General features: G+C 38.2%; 1 protein-coding gene across 6 annotated transcripts in view; it reads left to right on the top strand.

Annotated features, from left to right (window-relative positions):
- Positions 1-2,174: 2,174 nt before the first annotated feature.
- Positions 2,175-14,513, top strand: part of EPHA7 (EPH receptor A7) — a 179,911-nt gene continuing 167,572 nt past the window's right edge. For all 6 annotated transcript variants that reach the window (XM_011987207.1, XM_011987209.1, XM_011987206.1 and 3 more), the window contains exons 1-3: positions 2,175-2,515; positions 6,990-7,054; positions 10,613-11,282. In XM_011987207.1, coding sequence (XP_011842597.1) covers positions 2,419-2,515; positions 6,990-7,054; positions 10,613-11,282 — 832 coding nt within the window. In that variant the 5' untranslated portion in view covers positions 2,175-2,418. The remainder of the gene's footprint in view (positions 2,516-6,989; positions 7,055-10,612; positions 11,283-14,513) is intronic.

The following is a 14,513-nucleotide window of genomic DNA, read 5'->3' on the forward strand; positions in this document are numbered from 1 at the left end:
GCAGCTATGCAGGGAGAACTGTCAGCAGCGTGGCACATGTGCATTTAATGTGAAACTTCTTGTCTCTAAAAATAAGAGTAAGGCTACACATGCCCCTGTGTCTGACAGAGAGAAGGGACACAAAAAGAGAACTCACTATACCACCTACACTCATCAGAGGAGTGAAGGATGTTACTTCTTTGGTTTCCTGGTTTTAATGGAAAAGTATTTGTATTCACATCACTGAGTATTAGTCATTCAATAGATGAAAGGAATACTTTAAACTTTAAAGGCTACCTTGGTGTCACTTTAAAAAGTGGGGATGAGACCCTGGGGAAAGTGCTGAAATCCTGGAGAATTCATTTTAACTATTACAAGTGGTTTAATATTTGTGAGATTGTAGTTCTGTGAGTTCTAAAGACTAAGTGCAGGAATTATGTTTTTAACTCTCATGTTTCAGTTTACAAGTTTCATCCTTAAATCATCTATTTACGTAAATAAAGCTTCACCTCCTCTATAACAACTGTGTTCTCCCCACATTTTTTTGTCTCTTTCTAAGGCTAATCTATTTACATTTTCTATGCATCCTTTAAGGGGCACTTAAGATGCTTTTTGATACACTTTCTAAAATATTAAATAGGCATAATGGCTAGGAATACGTAACATTTAAGAAATGTTTCAGAAACTACAGAATCAAAGAGGGTTAAGGAACAAATTTCACATCTCTCTTCCATGTTATTAGGCAAATAAAAACTACAGTAGACAATTTAACATAAAATACAAATAAATATCTGGGGGCTGTCATCTTTGAGAAGTCTCTACTATAAACACCAGAAACAACTCAATTTACTTTATATTTCCAGATAGAAAGTTTGGAAAAAGTTTGGAGTCTTATGTGAGATCAAACCTTGTATCGATCAGAAATAAAAGAAAATCATAAATGAGAAATATTTGAAAAGGAAGAAATATAGGACAAAAAAAGAAATTCATCTTAAACATGTGATCAAGTTACTCTGTGTGACCTTTGAAATTGAAGATTTGGCAGTTAAAATTTTAAAGTTCTTCCTCTTATTACCTACCTCTTGAACACAGTGTCCAAAACTGCCTAATGGAAAACAGATTTCTCTACGCAGCCTTCTTTGCTGTTCGGATTGAATGAATTCAACTGGAAATATTAGTTATGATTTTTTTTATTCTTAGTTTCTCTTTGAAAGATAAGCATTGAATAATTCCTGAAAATGGTAAATACTTGCGAAGAGAAAGGTCTTGCTTTATGAATTTAATACGTAGTGGCATTCTTTAAAATTATGTGTAATTTATGCAGCGAAATGGAATACTATCAAAGAGGAGGCAATCCAAGGAAACCCTTAGAAAATGATAAACGCGTTAAAAAACGATACGCAACCGTCAGAAGGTTCTCTCCTAATGTCCCACTTCCCTCAACTATGGTGAAAAGATAGGGCGGAGGTGAAGGGTCGCTTAAAACAAAAGACTTCCTTTCCCACTCCCTTTTCTTCTGTTTCTTTTGCCAGAGCTTGTTGCAAACTCTTGGAAACACTGTTTAAACATAATACATTTGGTTACTTTATTCTTGCAGGGATTGTGGTGGGTGGTACCCAAAGCTGACTGCTCTTGGAGTAACAGAAAAAGAGAAGTAGAAACTTTTCAAAAAGGCAAAAAACAAGGTTACCCTGCCCGCGGAGGTTCTAACAACAAAAAAGTAAAAGACACTTTACTTAAAGGTACAGCTCATTTCACTGTCCGGGCTCCGTGCTTGGTAGCTGAGAGAAGGCTTGCCTCGCCTCTGGTTTCTAAAAGATCGCGCGGAGCACAGCTCTAGAAAAGAGTGTAAGTTGGGAGCGTTATTCTCGGATTTATTCTGCTTTGCGAAAGCTGCAGTTGTTAAAAGCAGAGCGTCCACAGCAGCACACAACTCTGCTGCCATCCTTGTTCTCCTCCGAACATCTAGCGCGAGCTCAGAACCTGGAGGGGAATCCTGGACCAGCAACCTGACTCCGCTCGGCACCGATTGGCTCCTGCCTCGGACCCCGCCCCCGAGGCCGAGGCGGTCATTTCACCGGGACCCGCCCCTTGGCCCTGGGAATCGCCTCCTGGCAGGCCGACTGTGCCTGCCACTCAGCCCGAGTGGCGGAGGCTCTCGGCTCGGAGCCCCGCCCCCTCCCCCCTAATTGATATTATTGGAGTGTGGAGCAAGCGGCCGGTCTGCAGTCGGAGACTTGCAGGCAGCAAACACGGTGCGAGCGAACAGGAGTGGGGGGGGGAAATAAAAAAAGCTAAACGTGGAGCAGCCGATCGGGGGCCGAGAAGGGGAATCGATGCAAGGAGCACAATAAAACAAAAGCTACTTCGGAACAAACAGCATTTAAAAATCCACGACTCAAGATAACAGAAACCTAAAATAAAACCTGCTCATGCACCATGGTTTTTCAAACTCGGTACCCTTCATGGATTATTTTATGCTACATCTGGCTGCTCCGCTTTGCACACACGGGGGAGGCGCAGGCTGCGAAGGAAGGTAAGGTGATGGGAAAGCAAAGTTTGTTCTGACTTATTTATTTAGCTGTCTACCTGCACAAGCCAGCTCGTCCGCGGCGCCGCCGGCCGCGCCTCCGGCGCCGGGCGACCCTCCCCCGCCAGCTCCCCGCCCCCTCACCGCTCGGGCCGCTCCTGGCGGACCAGCGAGCGAGAGTCGGGGCTGCTCCGAGCCGCCTGCAGCCCTGTGCCTGGGGCCGTCCATCCGACGGGTGCGGGAATTCTGGCGCGGGCAGTCTGGAGGGCGTGAGCAGCAACGGGGGTGGGGTGGGGTTGGAGGAACGGCCGGCGAGCTTATTTCTTAGTACCTCAGGCGGGTCACATCTCTCTCTAGCTCTGTCTTCCTTCTCTCCTTATTCGCCTTCTGTGGGAGCTGCGGCCAGAGTTAGGCTGGAGACTGGGAAGTGCAGCCCCTACCGTCTCCGCCAGCCCGCCGGCGAGTGGCGGGAGCCCGGAGCCTTCCCAGAGGGACCGAGACTTTGGTGAGCTCGGAAAGCTCGGGTTACTAATGAAGTGCTCACTGCGTCGGAGGCGGCGGCGCGGTCCTGCGGTTGGCGCTCGGCCGCCAGCGCGGAACAATAACGCCGCGGAGGTGAAGCGCCGCGTGCGGCGCGCGATCCGCGGGCCTGGGATGTCTCCATTCAGCGCGCGCTGCGCGTCAGGCCCAGCGGTCGTGGGGGCAGCGGCAGCCCAGCGGGCTTGGTCGGGCGGTGGAGGCAGGGGGCGGGCTGGAGCTGTGCAATTTGTAAAGAGATGCCGCTTGGGCGACTCCAAGTCCCCAATTATTTGCCCCGTAGTCCAGCAATTGAGAAATCCGAATGGCCAAACCTTGCCAAAGACCTGAACCCTGAGGGTTGGTTCTGGTAGGAGAAGGCAGGTTTTATTTGGCAAGCTATTATAGATAAGCCTGTGTATGTTATGTTTTCCTTCTTTGAACCTTTGACAGAAGGTAAAATACCTTTCGGTGCCTGTAGTTGGAGCTGGGGAAAAATAAACCCTAGCAATGGAAGTCTGTTGCTTTTGAGCTGTGTCACAATCCCACCCTCAACTCCCCCTCATCCCCTCGCCCTTGGTCTTTCAGGCTGTGTATGTAAGTTTCATTTTTCGATCTCTTAAAAGCAGAAGAGAAATAATAACTTATTCCTGATATGTAGAGGGAGAGGAATCTGTTTTCAAATTTAGGTCATGGTGGTTATCGGGCGGGGGGTTGGGGGCTTACATGTAGGTCCTTGATTCATCTATTTCTGAAAACTTAGTGCGGCTTTTCTTTATTCTCATCGTGCACCCCTCTTAGTTCACTCAAGCCCCCCTCCAGCCCGGCGCCACATTCTAGTCCTTCATTCATGCTGACCTTCTGACCCCACTTTCCACATCTGCAACCTGTATAGATGCTGAACCCATTCAGAGAACCCCGTGCCTCCAAGCTGGCGGTTACATGTTTGCAGATGGACGGACATCTGCTAGAAAGGCACACACATCCCCTCCAAAACCACATTTCTACTCCCCTGACGTTAGCGATCAGAAACCTTCAGCCCTGGCATCCTGTGATTCCTCTGGAATAGCGGACCAGAGGAAAAGTTTTCACCGCCGCGGCGAAGCCCCGCGCGCGAACACACGCAGACTCGGGCTGGAGTTTGGGCTATAAATAACTGCATCACTAGGGGGAGAGGTTCCTGCAGCCAGAATGTCTAGTTCGCTTTGCTCTTCTGGGTGCAAGCTACGTGAAGAGGATTCTGATTCTAGGAGCCTGAATTCTTTAGATGCAGAAGTGAGATATATAAAAGGCGCGGGGGCGGTGGGAGGGAGGGTGGTGATCGGTGGCTGGCTGGCGGCGAGTGCGCCCGGCTTCTAGGCGGCGACGCTTCTAAGGCGCAGCGGCGACAGAGAGCTGGCGTTCTAGGAGCCCACAAGCCCCGAGGCGGCCCGCAGTACCCAAGGGCTAGCGCTGGGAACCGCTTGGAGCAGGTGCCGGGCCTCCTGGGGCATTTGGGGGTGACTAGAGGAAGATAAGAAACCCCCTTCCCTCACTTTCCTTGTGCACGTTCTCTCGGGTAGGTCAGTTATCATCGCTACAGGCAGCGCGTGTCAGACTGACGCTTGGAGGCAAAGTGCAGCTGCTACTTTTTCTCTCCGTAAAAGCCGCCGCCGCCGCCTCTTCCTCAGAGGAGATGCTTCCCGAAAGCCACTCTCCTCTTCCCGACTCCTTCTCGAGCGAGGGCGCCACTAGCTCCCTGGAGTGCCCAGGTCTGGCAGAGGCGTAATGGATGCTTGGGGCGGCTGGCGCGCCAGTCTGGCAGTCCCCGCTCCGCCCCTCCGACGGCCCCGCCCCAGCCCCGGGACGCCAGCCTTTGCCCACGCGGTCCTTGCCTGGGTGAGCCAGGGCGCGCCCCCAATCTAGCCCCTCTCCCATCACCTCTTGGCCCTCACAGCGGGGCGCGGAGCCCCGGAGTCCCAGGCCTGGTCCCCAGCGTCCGGGTGAGCCCAGGGACTGACTGCACCTTCGCGGGCGCAAAGGGAGGTTGGCACTCTGCTCCGAGAGGCAAGGGAAACGCGCTCTCTTGACGGTTTAACCAGAGAGCGGACCGAGCAGAAGAGAGACGCACTGATCACTTGAGAGCGGCTTCTGATTAAACGTTCTCGGGCCGGTTTCTGTTTTGTTTTAATTTGTTAGTTTGTTTCTCTCTTAACTTGTTGGCCGTCACTGCTCTCTGCTTAGGTCCTTAGCTTCCACCCCCAGGCTGAGCTGAGGGGTTGCAGAATGGCAATAAACGGTAATCTCGCAATGTTTATTTCACACTCGGAAATGACCCAAGAAGGTCACCTGGATTTAAAATCCTGTTGTCTATATTCAGCACACAAGAAAAATAAAAATAAAGCATCTCAAAAAGAGTAGAGTACCTGGCCACCCACATTGTTTCCTTGTGCTTCATCTGTATTGTTGAGGATAAAAATAAACTTTAAAAATTACTTTTTATATGAATTCGCTAGTCCAACGATTTATCAATGTTACAAGTTGAAATACAAATTGACATTTTAAAAGTGTTGTGTGTGTATTTCTCATTTGAAAGGGAGTCAAATGTTGCTGATCAAGTTTTTTTTTCTTTTTTTCCTGTCAAAGTCTCCCTGAGAGTCTTAAGTGTAAAACACTAAACAAAGAAACAAACAAAAAATCCTAGTGTCTCTATATCTATTTTCATTTACAGTTAGTAACTTTGACTAGTGTGAAGGAATTAAACACATAATCAACTGTTCCTTTAAACACATAATCAATTGTTCCTTTGTTTTCTTATCATAACAGATTTTTCTTGTCTTTCAAATACATATTTTTATCCCTAGTGATTGGGTTGTATAATTATTAAACGTTCATATAAGCACGTATTTTAAGTCAAAATTTTAACATTTTGCTGAGACTGATGTTAAGCCTATTGACATACTTAAAATATATTGAGTATTATTTCTGGACAAATTGATGCATTTGTCAAAATGGTGTAGAGTCAGATAAATATTTTTAAAGTGTAAAAACTCATGTAACTCTGAAACCAGCTTGACCAAAAGAATGAGTGCTTTAGAAGAGAGTAATTGTCCAAAAAAGAAATAAAAGATATCACATAGAAATATTATGTTATTAATATATGATATTCTAATGCATTCTCATATTGATAGTATCAGGAGCATTTATAACACTTTATATACATATTAAATGCATTATGCTTTTTGATAGCATAAAAGTGAAATACAACTGTTTAGAAGTCAAGTCAGAGTTTATACCATTTTAAGAACTAGCTATCACTTTGAAAATTTAGAAATTTAAAAATAATGCCGAAAAAAAACTGATGTTTGACTAACCTGAATAAAAATCTTGCAAATACTAGGCAATTTAGTTTTCTGATAACGTTGCTTAACATAATTTTAACATTTCTGTATTCATTTTAGCTTAAGAAAAGACACTGTATGTGAAAATATTTTTTTAAAAGATAAACTCCAATTATCAAAAGACAATAGAAAATACTGCTGGCAGAATGTTATGAATTAATGACTGGATCAAAAGTAATGTAGGAATTATACCTTATTATGTTTGTATGTTCATTATATTTGACAAAGTTCTAACAGCTCAATGGTTTACAAAACTCTAATATATAGTTACTGTAGAATTAATATACCACATATAAAATTTCTATCCTCACTTTTATTCTAATATTGCATTTTAAGATTTATTTTAATATCGTAATTAAAGAATAGCAAATATAATATTGGTGTCTTAGTATCTTTTTTCTTTTAAGGAAGTGGAATATACATGTATCAGGAGGGTGTTCATATCATTCATTTACATAAATAACTACATATCTTAAGTCATAAAATGATAGTCATATAAAAAGATTCACCTTAAAAATGTTTACATGTGTACTTTGTGCTTAAGTGTTTCATGTAACATCTGGAAATACAACTTTCTTTTTCAGTACTACTGCTGGATTCTAAAGCACAACAAACAGAGTTGGAGTGGATTTCCTCTCCACCCAATGGGGTAAGTTTTTTTCATCATAAAATATCACTTTATTTTTAAAAATAAGAAACAAAACGTTTCCCTTCCCTCCAGGGTAGTTATTCACATATTTCATGTATAAACTGTTCAATTCCAAATATCTTGTCCAATATTATGTTATATTTATAATGAGACATTGAGTACTCTGATTAGAGAAGGTATACTTAGAACTTGGGGAAATGGAAAAAACAAAACCTCGTAACCATAGTCTTTTGAGTTCTTATTGTGTGGAATAATACCTCAGGGTCCAGGCTATAAATGCTAACTCATTACAGCAAACATTCCTTTCACAAACTCACTTAAACCTCTTTAGTTGCTTTATATTTCTAGTATAATCACCATGTTAGTGGTATATAATTCTTTAAAACAGTAAGTCATCAATCTGTTTTCCTCTTTTTGAAACAGTTCTGGCATCATTCAAAATGTACTTTGAAATATCACTATGTTCAACATTTTGGTGTACAGTTTGCTATAACATAACATATAGATTCTCCAAATTTATATTATGTACTATCCGCTGTTATTTAGCAGAAATTATGGCAAAACCTGCACATATTACAATAAAAATCTGCAATAGATGTGAGTGACAATTGTCCAATAATAATCTACCGAAATATTAGTAAATCTTTAAAAATACTAACAATTATTTTTCATATGTAAATACAGCTCAGTATCCGTGTCTTCAGGTCTTATTTTTAATTGTGAGAGAGGGCACATTCTTTATTCCTTATCGAGGAAGAGGGCTCTGAGAAAGGAGAAGATACCCTATTGCTATTTAAGTTTATCTTTGGCACCTAAAAAAAAATCTGAAGTCAAAAGTGTGTGGAGTATAAGTTATAATATAAAAACTGTAGCATATTTTGCAAAGAGAAGAATGAAAGTTTGAAAGAGATTGTTGAGATCATGAAATCAACATGTCAGGAACTGAAAGTTTAAGAATGTAAAATATAAACAAAACAAATCTGTTTAAAATACAGTTTTCATTAAATTTAATTTTTAAGAGATTTCTTTCATGCATATTGTGGTTATCTGTATTGGTTATGATAAATTATCAACAAATGACAACCATTTTACAGATTAAATATAAAAATTCCATGAGTTGGAGGTATGAATATAATACCTTTCTTGAGAGAAGTGGTTTCTGTGAGTAAAATAATATATGTTATAGACAGCCATTCATGATAAAAAATGAAACACCTTTCTTGCCAATGACAGATGTAGCCCATTTTCTACCATCCATCAATTAAAACAAATAGAGATAGAGGATGATTTTATCTCTGAGGAGAAGTAAACTGATATATGATTGTAGTATTTCATCCATGTAATATACAAAATGACAAATTGTGACTGTCAATGTTATCTTGGACTCAAATGGGCATTTTGTCAGTCCAAAGTATCTTGAGTTAACAGTTAACCCTACATATCTGTAGACATCAACATGTAATATTAGAAAACAATTGATCAACGATATTTTCTATATTTGTGCAATAGATTAGTTCACATGTGAGTAAATACCTAACTGTAAAGAAAATGTTCCTGAGACATAAGTTTTGAGAAAACATTTCTGTAAACATACTATAAAAATGCAGTATCTGAATGAAGACATTTTTCCCAATGGCATCATTTGTGGAAATGTTCATAATGTCTTAGAAAGTGAGATAATAAAACAATAGTTGTGTTAAATGAATTTATGTAGTCTCAATTTTGTAATCTACATCATAGTTTTCCTGAAGCATTCCCCTCTGGAATAAAATTTTAAGTAAAAATAAAAATTAGTTGGGTTTCACGAGTAGTAAAATTGATTTTTCTTATACAGAATGAAAGAATAAATTTGTTCTTGAAGTTAGATAAAGGAATTCTTGGGATATATTCTTTTAAAATAGCTTTGGTTTCTTCAAACTGGGGAGTTGTTAAAAAGGAACACATTTATCTTTGGAGCTTTTGATTTTTTGGTATATATCATTACTAGTTTTACTTCTTTTTGTAATTTCAGTCTAATGAAGAGACTGAAATCTACCCATCCAAATGGATGCATTTGGTTATATTTGGCTGATTGCCATTCAGACTGTAGGCAGCTAACTGAAACAAAGGGAAGATATGCACACTGTTAACTAGTCACAAATGCCAGCTGAACTGAGTAAAAACTGAACACTAAAATGGGTTCTTTACTACATTTGAGTACCTTTCATGATATTAGGCAGTGTATAACAAAATCATACCAAATATGTAACATCACCAAAGAAATTTCTGAATTGTATTATATAGCTAATTTGTCAGTCTTGTTAATTTTCTAAGGACTAGTTTTAAAAGTATACATTAATGTTGTACAGAACATTTAAATAAATCAATACTCAAATCAGGTATTTTAAATAAAACTCTTTACCACATGATTTTTATTTTCTCATCTTCTTTTCTTGAAACAATAGTTTAAATATTGTGTGCTATGCAACTTTCGACTTGAACACAAATGTTTTGTATTTGGCATTTTTAATTGGGGAAATTAATATTAACAGATGACAATTTCATTATTAAGACATCATAAATACAAAGTGGGAAATTTTTTAATAATTGTAAGAAAAAAACATATACTACTATTCACTTAGGCTTTTAACGCTCCTAGGTGAAATGCTTTTATTGATTAATGAGTGGCAGAGAATATTATATATGGTTTAATAGTTTGAAATTGTTGCAAATTCTGACAAATGCACTTTTTTTTCCTTTTTTGGGAAAATATTTAATATAGATTTGTTTGTAGTATACATTATATCAACATATAAATGTACGTTTTTAAACATCTGATATTTTTCCTGTCAGAAAGTGACTAAATATGATCCAGCATGCAGATTTGCCATGTATATTTGATTGTCTATTGAAAGCAATTTATTTATAAAAATGAATCATACTCTTATAACTACTTATTTATAGTTATGTGGCTTTGTGTACAATATTAGATATAACACTGGAATAAATAAATAGCTCTGTAAAATGTTACTTGCTTACATCTCATTTTGCAAAGATTGTAAAATATTCCAAATTATAAATATCAACATGTTGTTGAATACTTTTACATTTCAGAGTACTGTTGGCATTTTCTTCTTCATGTTTTTAAGTACTCTGTAATCGTAAGTATGATATGGACACTTAAAATGTCAACTGAGTTATCAAAAATCCTGCCAGGCATCCATACGTATATACTTTCACTGGTAATTTAAATAATTGTGAGCTTTAGTCTATAAAAATCTCAATGAAGAACGTAAACATAAGCAAAGATGTAAAAATAAAAACACTAATATACTCCCAAAAAGATATTAAACAAAATGAAATATTTATTGTATGTATACACAAAGCAAGCAGCGTAAGTATGTTCCACCTCCAGGATGAAGCAGAACCTGGAATCCTGCATTCTCTGGGTTATAGTTTTGCCAGGATAGGAATCAACCTAACTTTTTCGAAGATCCACGTTTGTGAAGTACTTGCACTTTCAAAAGCAAAATGTTATTTTTTGCTGAATGCCTGATGTACTTTTTTCAACTTTTGCAGTGGGAAGAAATTAGTGGTTTGGATGAGAACTATACCCCGATACGAACATACCAGGTGTGCCAAGTCATGGAGCCCAACCAAAACAACTGGCTGCGGACTAACTGGATTTCTAAAGGCAATGCACAAAGGATTTTTGTAGAATTGAAATTCACCCTGAGGGATTGTAACAGTCTTCCTGGAGTACTGGGAACTTGCAAGGAAACATTTAATTTGTACTATTATGAAACAGACTATGACACTGGCAGGAATATAAGAGAAAATCTCTATGTAAAAATAGACACCATTGCTGCAGATGAAAGTTTTACCCAAGGTGACCTTGGTGAAAGAAAGATGAAGCTTAACACTGAGGTGAGAGAGATTGGACCTTTGTCCAAAAAGGGATTCTATCTTGCCTTTCAGGATGTAGGGGCTTGCATAGCTTTGGTTTCTGTCAAAGTATACTACAAGAAGTGCTGGTCCATTATTGAGAACTTAGCTATCTTTCCAGATACAGTGACTGGTTCAGAATTTTCCTCTTTAGTCGAGGTTCGAGGGACATGTGTCAGCAGTGCAGAGGAAGAGGCGGAAAACTCCCCCAGGATGCACTGCAGTGCAGAAGGAGAATGGTTAGTGCCCATTGGAAAATGTATCTGCAAGGCGGGCTACCAGCAAAAAGGGGACACTTGTGAACGTAAGTAATATGTCCTTTTAAAACTCTACTGTGTCTTTTTATAAACATTAATAGTTGCTTGAATAAGTGAATCTGCTCTGTACCAGAAGCGCAATTCTACTGATCTTAAACAAAGTCACCGTTGAACTTAGTGATTGCCCTACGGTAGCATCGGCACTAAGTGTATATAATCAATATGGGTGATAAAGATATTTGTTACTAAAATTTAATGTGTCCTATGCTTATTATGGAAGTCAGTAGTTGCATTTTGGGCTATGGAGTTTAGAGAGGAGTCTGGGTAGTTGAATTTGTAGCCTGGCAAGACTGAGGTGACATTTAACAGGATTTAATGAGATGCCATGCCTCCTGTTTTTAAACCCATATTGTCTGGTCCCTTGAGTAGCAGTAAATAGGAGGTTAAGAAGGTTGTGAATAAGAGCTCTAGTGACAGGCAGGGCATAAACGAATACATTTATAAACTTTTAGATTTATCTTATATAAATACTATAACTTTGATACAAAATTTTTCAAATTTCACTTACTAAATCTCTGTGGTTACATCTGCGAAAGGTGTGATTTTTATTTTTGGACTAAATACAAAAATGACCACATTTTTGTGGAAGTGGGCCAAAGTAAAGTTTTAGTTATTATAGTACATCAATTGCATGTTTTGAAACAATCACGTATGAATTAGTAAACCTTTTTCTTTGTTTTATAAAACCATTTTTTTTCTCTTTCCTAGCATTATGTGGCTAAATATTTAAAAATATGTCATGTGGGCCTTCAAGATTGATAGATATTGTTTCTAGGTTTTATGAAAATAAATTATAAAGTTACATTACTAGTGTCTCTTTTTAACTTATGATATATAAAACATAGTACATTTAAAATAACACTTATATCTATATATATTTTTTATGCCAAAGCCAGAAGCACAGGCTTTATACTTGCAATTCTTAGTTGAGCTAAAGGGGACCACTGATAATAATAGCTATTATAACTAACTGTTATTGATAACTTAGTATATGCAGACATTCCTCCATTTCCTTTATATATGCAAGCTTATTTAAAAAGGTGGGTATCATTATCATTTCTATTTTATACAATAAAAAAAGAGGATATCAAGATATCTAGTTACATTAGTAATATTTGTCTAAGCTTGCCTTCAAACTTGGGACATTCTGACTTTAGAGCCTGGGCAACAATATTGCCCTAGTTTCAATCACAAAGCAAGGAGAATCCTAGGAAATAGGATTCATGGCTCATAGTGTTTAGGTGCCTCATATACGTATGTAAATTGGATTACTTCCCCATAAAATTCTCATTCTAGTAGAATATTTTTAAAATTAAATAATTTTTTAAAAAAATTTAGACCTGTGCTATACGGTACTGTACCCAGCAGCCACATGTAGCTCTTAAGGTTTTGAAAAGTGACTATTCTAAATTGAGATGTGCTGTAAGTATAAGTTACACACTGGATTTGAAAGCCGTACTGCCAAAAAAAAAAAAAAGTAACATATGTCTTTAACCATTTTTAAGTGTTGATTACATGTTGAAATAATCATATTTTAGATAAACAGGGCTAGAAGATAATATTAAAATTAAGTTCAGCTGTTTCTTTTACTCTTTTTTAGTGTGGCTAGAAATATTAAAATTGCATTTGTGGCTCACTTTATATTTGTACTGGATATACTTTTCAAATGGAGTAACTGAGCAAATATCTTTTTCTGTCCTATTCAAAGAGTTAAATACTTCATGTGGCTGGCTGCTAAGCATGTAAAGTGCCTATGGCTCTGCACTCAATTATCATCTACACCAGAGGTGACATTGTGAAGTGAACTCTGAGCAAAACAAATGGAGATGATACAGGTTCAGGTCCCATAGGCCAGTTTAGCAGTCTCCTTTTATGTCCCTGAAGGAGTCAAGCCTGTCTCCCATTGTCCTCTTTCCCTTTCCCTCGCTGGCAGTATTTCTAATTGAGTAGAAAATCTTGCAGTTTCCATATATGTGGAAATCAGAAACTGATGAAGATTTATCCCTGCTTGTAGGCAAAATGCTATTCCAATGGGTAAGTATAGAAATATTCTCAGTGATGAACTGATCAATTCAATGAAAGGCAGTGTTCCTATTGACAAGAGGTTAACAGCTACTTGAAAGTGATGGTGGATTCAGCAGTAACTGTTACAAAAAATTTTAGGAACATTATTGCACTTTAGCTGTGAAAGCAGCAGTTTCAATATTATGCAGATCTTGATTGATATGACAAAGGAACTTAAAACTTTTACACAATTAAAATGGGAAAAATAACAAAGCAGAAATACGTATAAAGGTATACAGTTAAATTTATATGAGAAAAGATAGGAAATAACATTAAAGGCCCTGTGTTTTAAAGGTTTTAAAGAAGATTACAGGTTTTTGTGGCTGTTGTTTCACTTTTTGCAATTTAACTCATTTATTTGTTAAGAAAATGTGCTTTCCACATTTATTCGTAAGAAAATGTGAACAGGAGCTGCTCGAGTTTTATGCTTCTAATTATAGAATTTAGTAAGAAAAGCAGTCTTAAACCACAGTAAGTAGATATATTTATCATGAAAAATAAACCTCAATTTATTTCAAATGAAAAAAATCATCTCATTAAACATGGTACTATAAAATTACTTACATTTGTCAAATTTAGTTGGAAGAATTGAAACATTTTACTATCAAAATTATTGTTACCTGTAAACTATACCAAGGTTTTTAAAAATAAACTAAAATTACTCCACTATCATCTTCATTAATTCTGCCTCTGAATACTTGAAATTAGGTGTTAATATTGTAGTAACAGTTCATTAAAAAATAAAAAAAACATGGTTAAAGGAGGCAAGATGCCACCTTATGGTTTAACCGAAAGAATATGTGTGCGTTGTTATAAGTCAAGTAAATTGCTTATGACATAACTTTCTTAATTTTTAGCCTTGGTAATGTTGACAAAGGAATTAAATACCTTCTACTTAACCATGGAACTATGTTCATTTGCAAAAACACTTCCCTCCTTGGCGTAATTCCAATGCATTGCTGCAAGAGTACTTGCCTCTGGAATCACTCCAGGCTTGCCTTTATAGTATTCTTCCTGTTTCCTTTCAATAATCCTGTTAAGAGTTTGAAAACAAATTCCAGTCCCATATTGAGGAAAACTAATGTGTTTGGGAGAGGATGCTAGTGAGTCCCTAGCCAAATGAGAGTGGTTAGCCACTTAAAGGCAAGTTTATC

This window comes from Mandrillus leucophaeus, unplaced genomic scaffold (genome assembly GCF_000951045.1).
Source record: "Mandrillus leucophaeus isolate KB7577 unplaced genomic scaffold, Mleu.le_1.0 Scaffold303, whole genome shotgun sequence".
NCBI lineage: Eukaryota > Metazoa > Chordata > Mammalia > Primates > Cercopithecidae > Mandrillus > Mandrillus leucophaeus.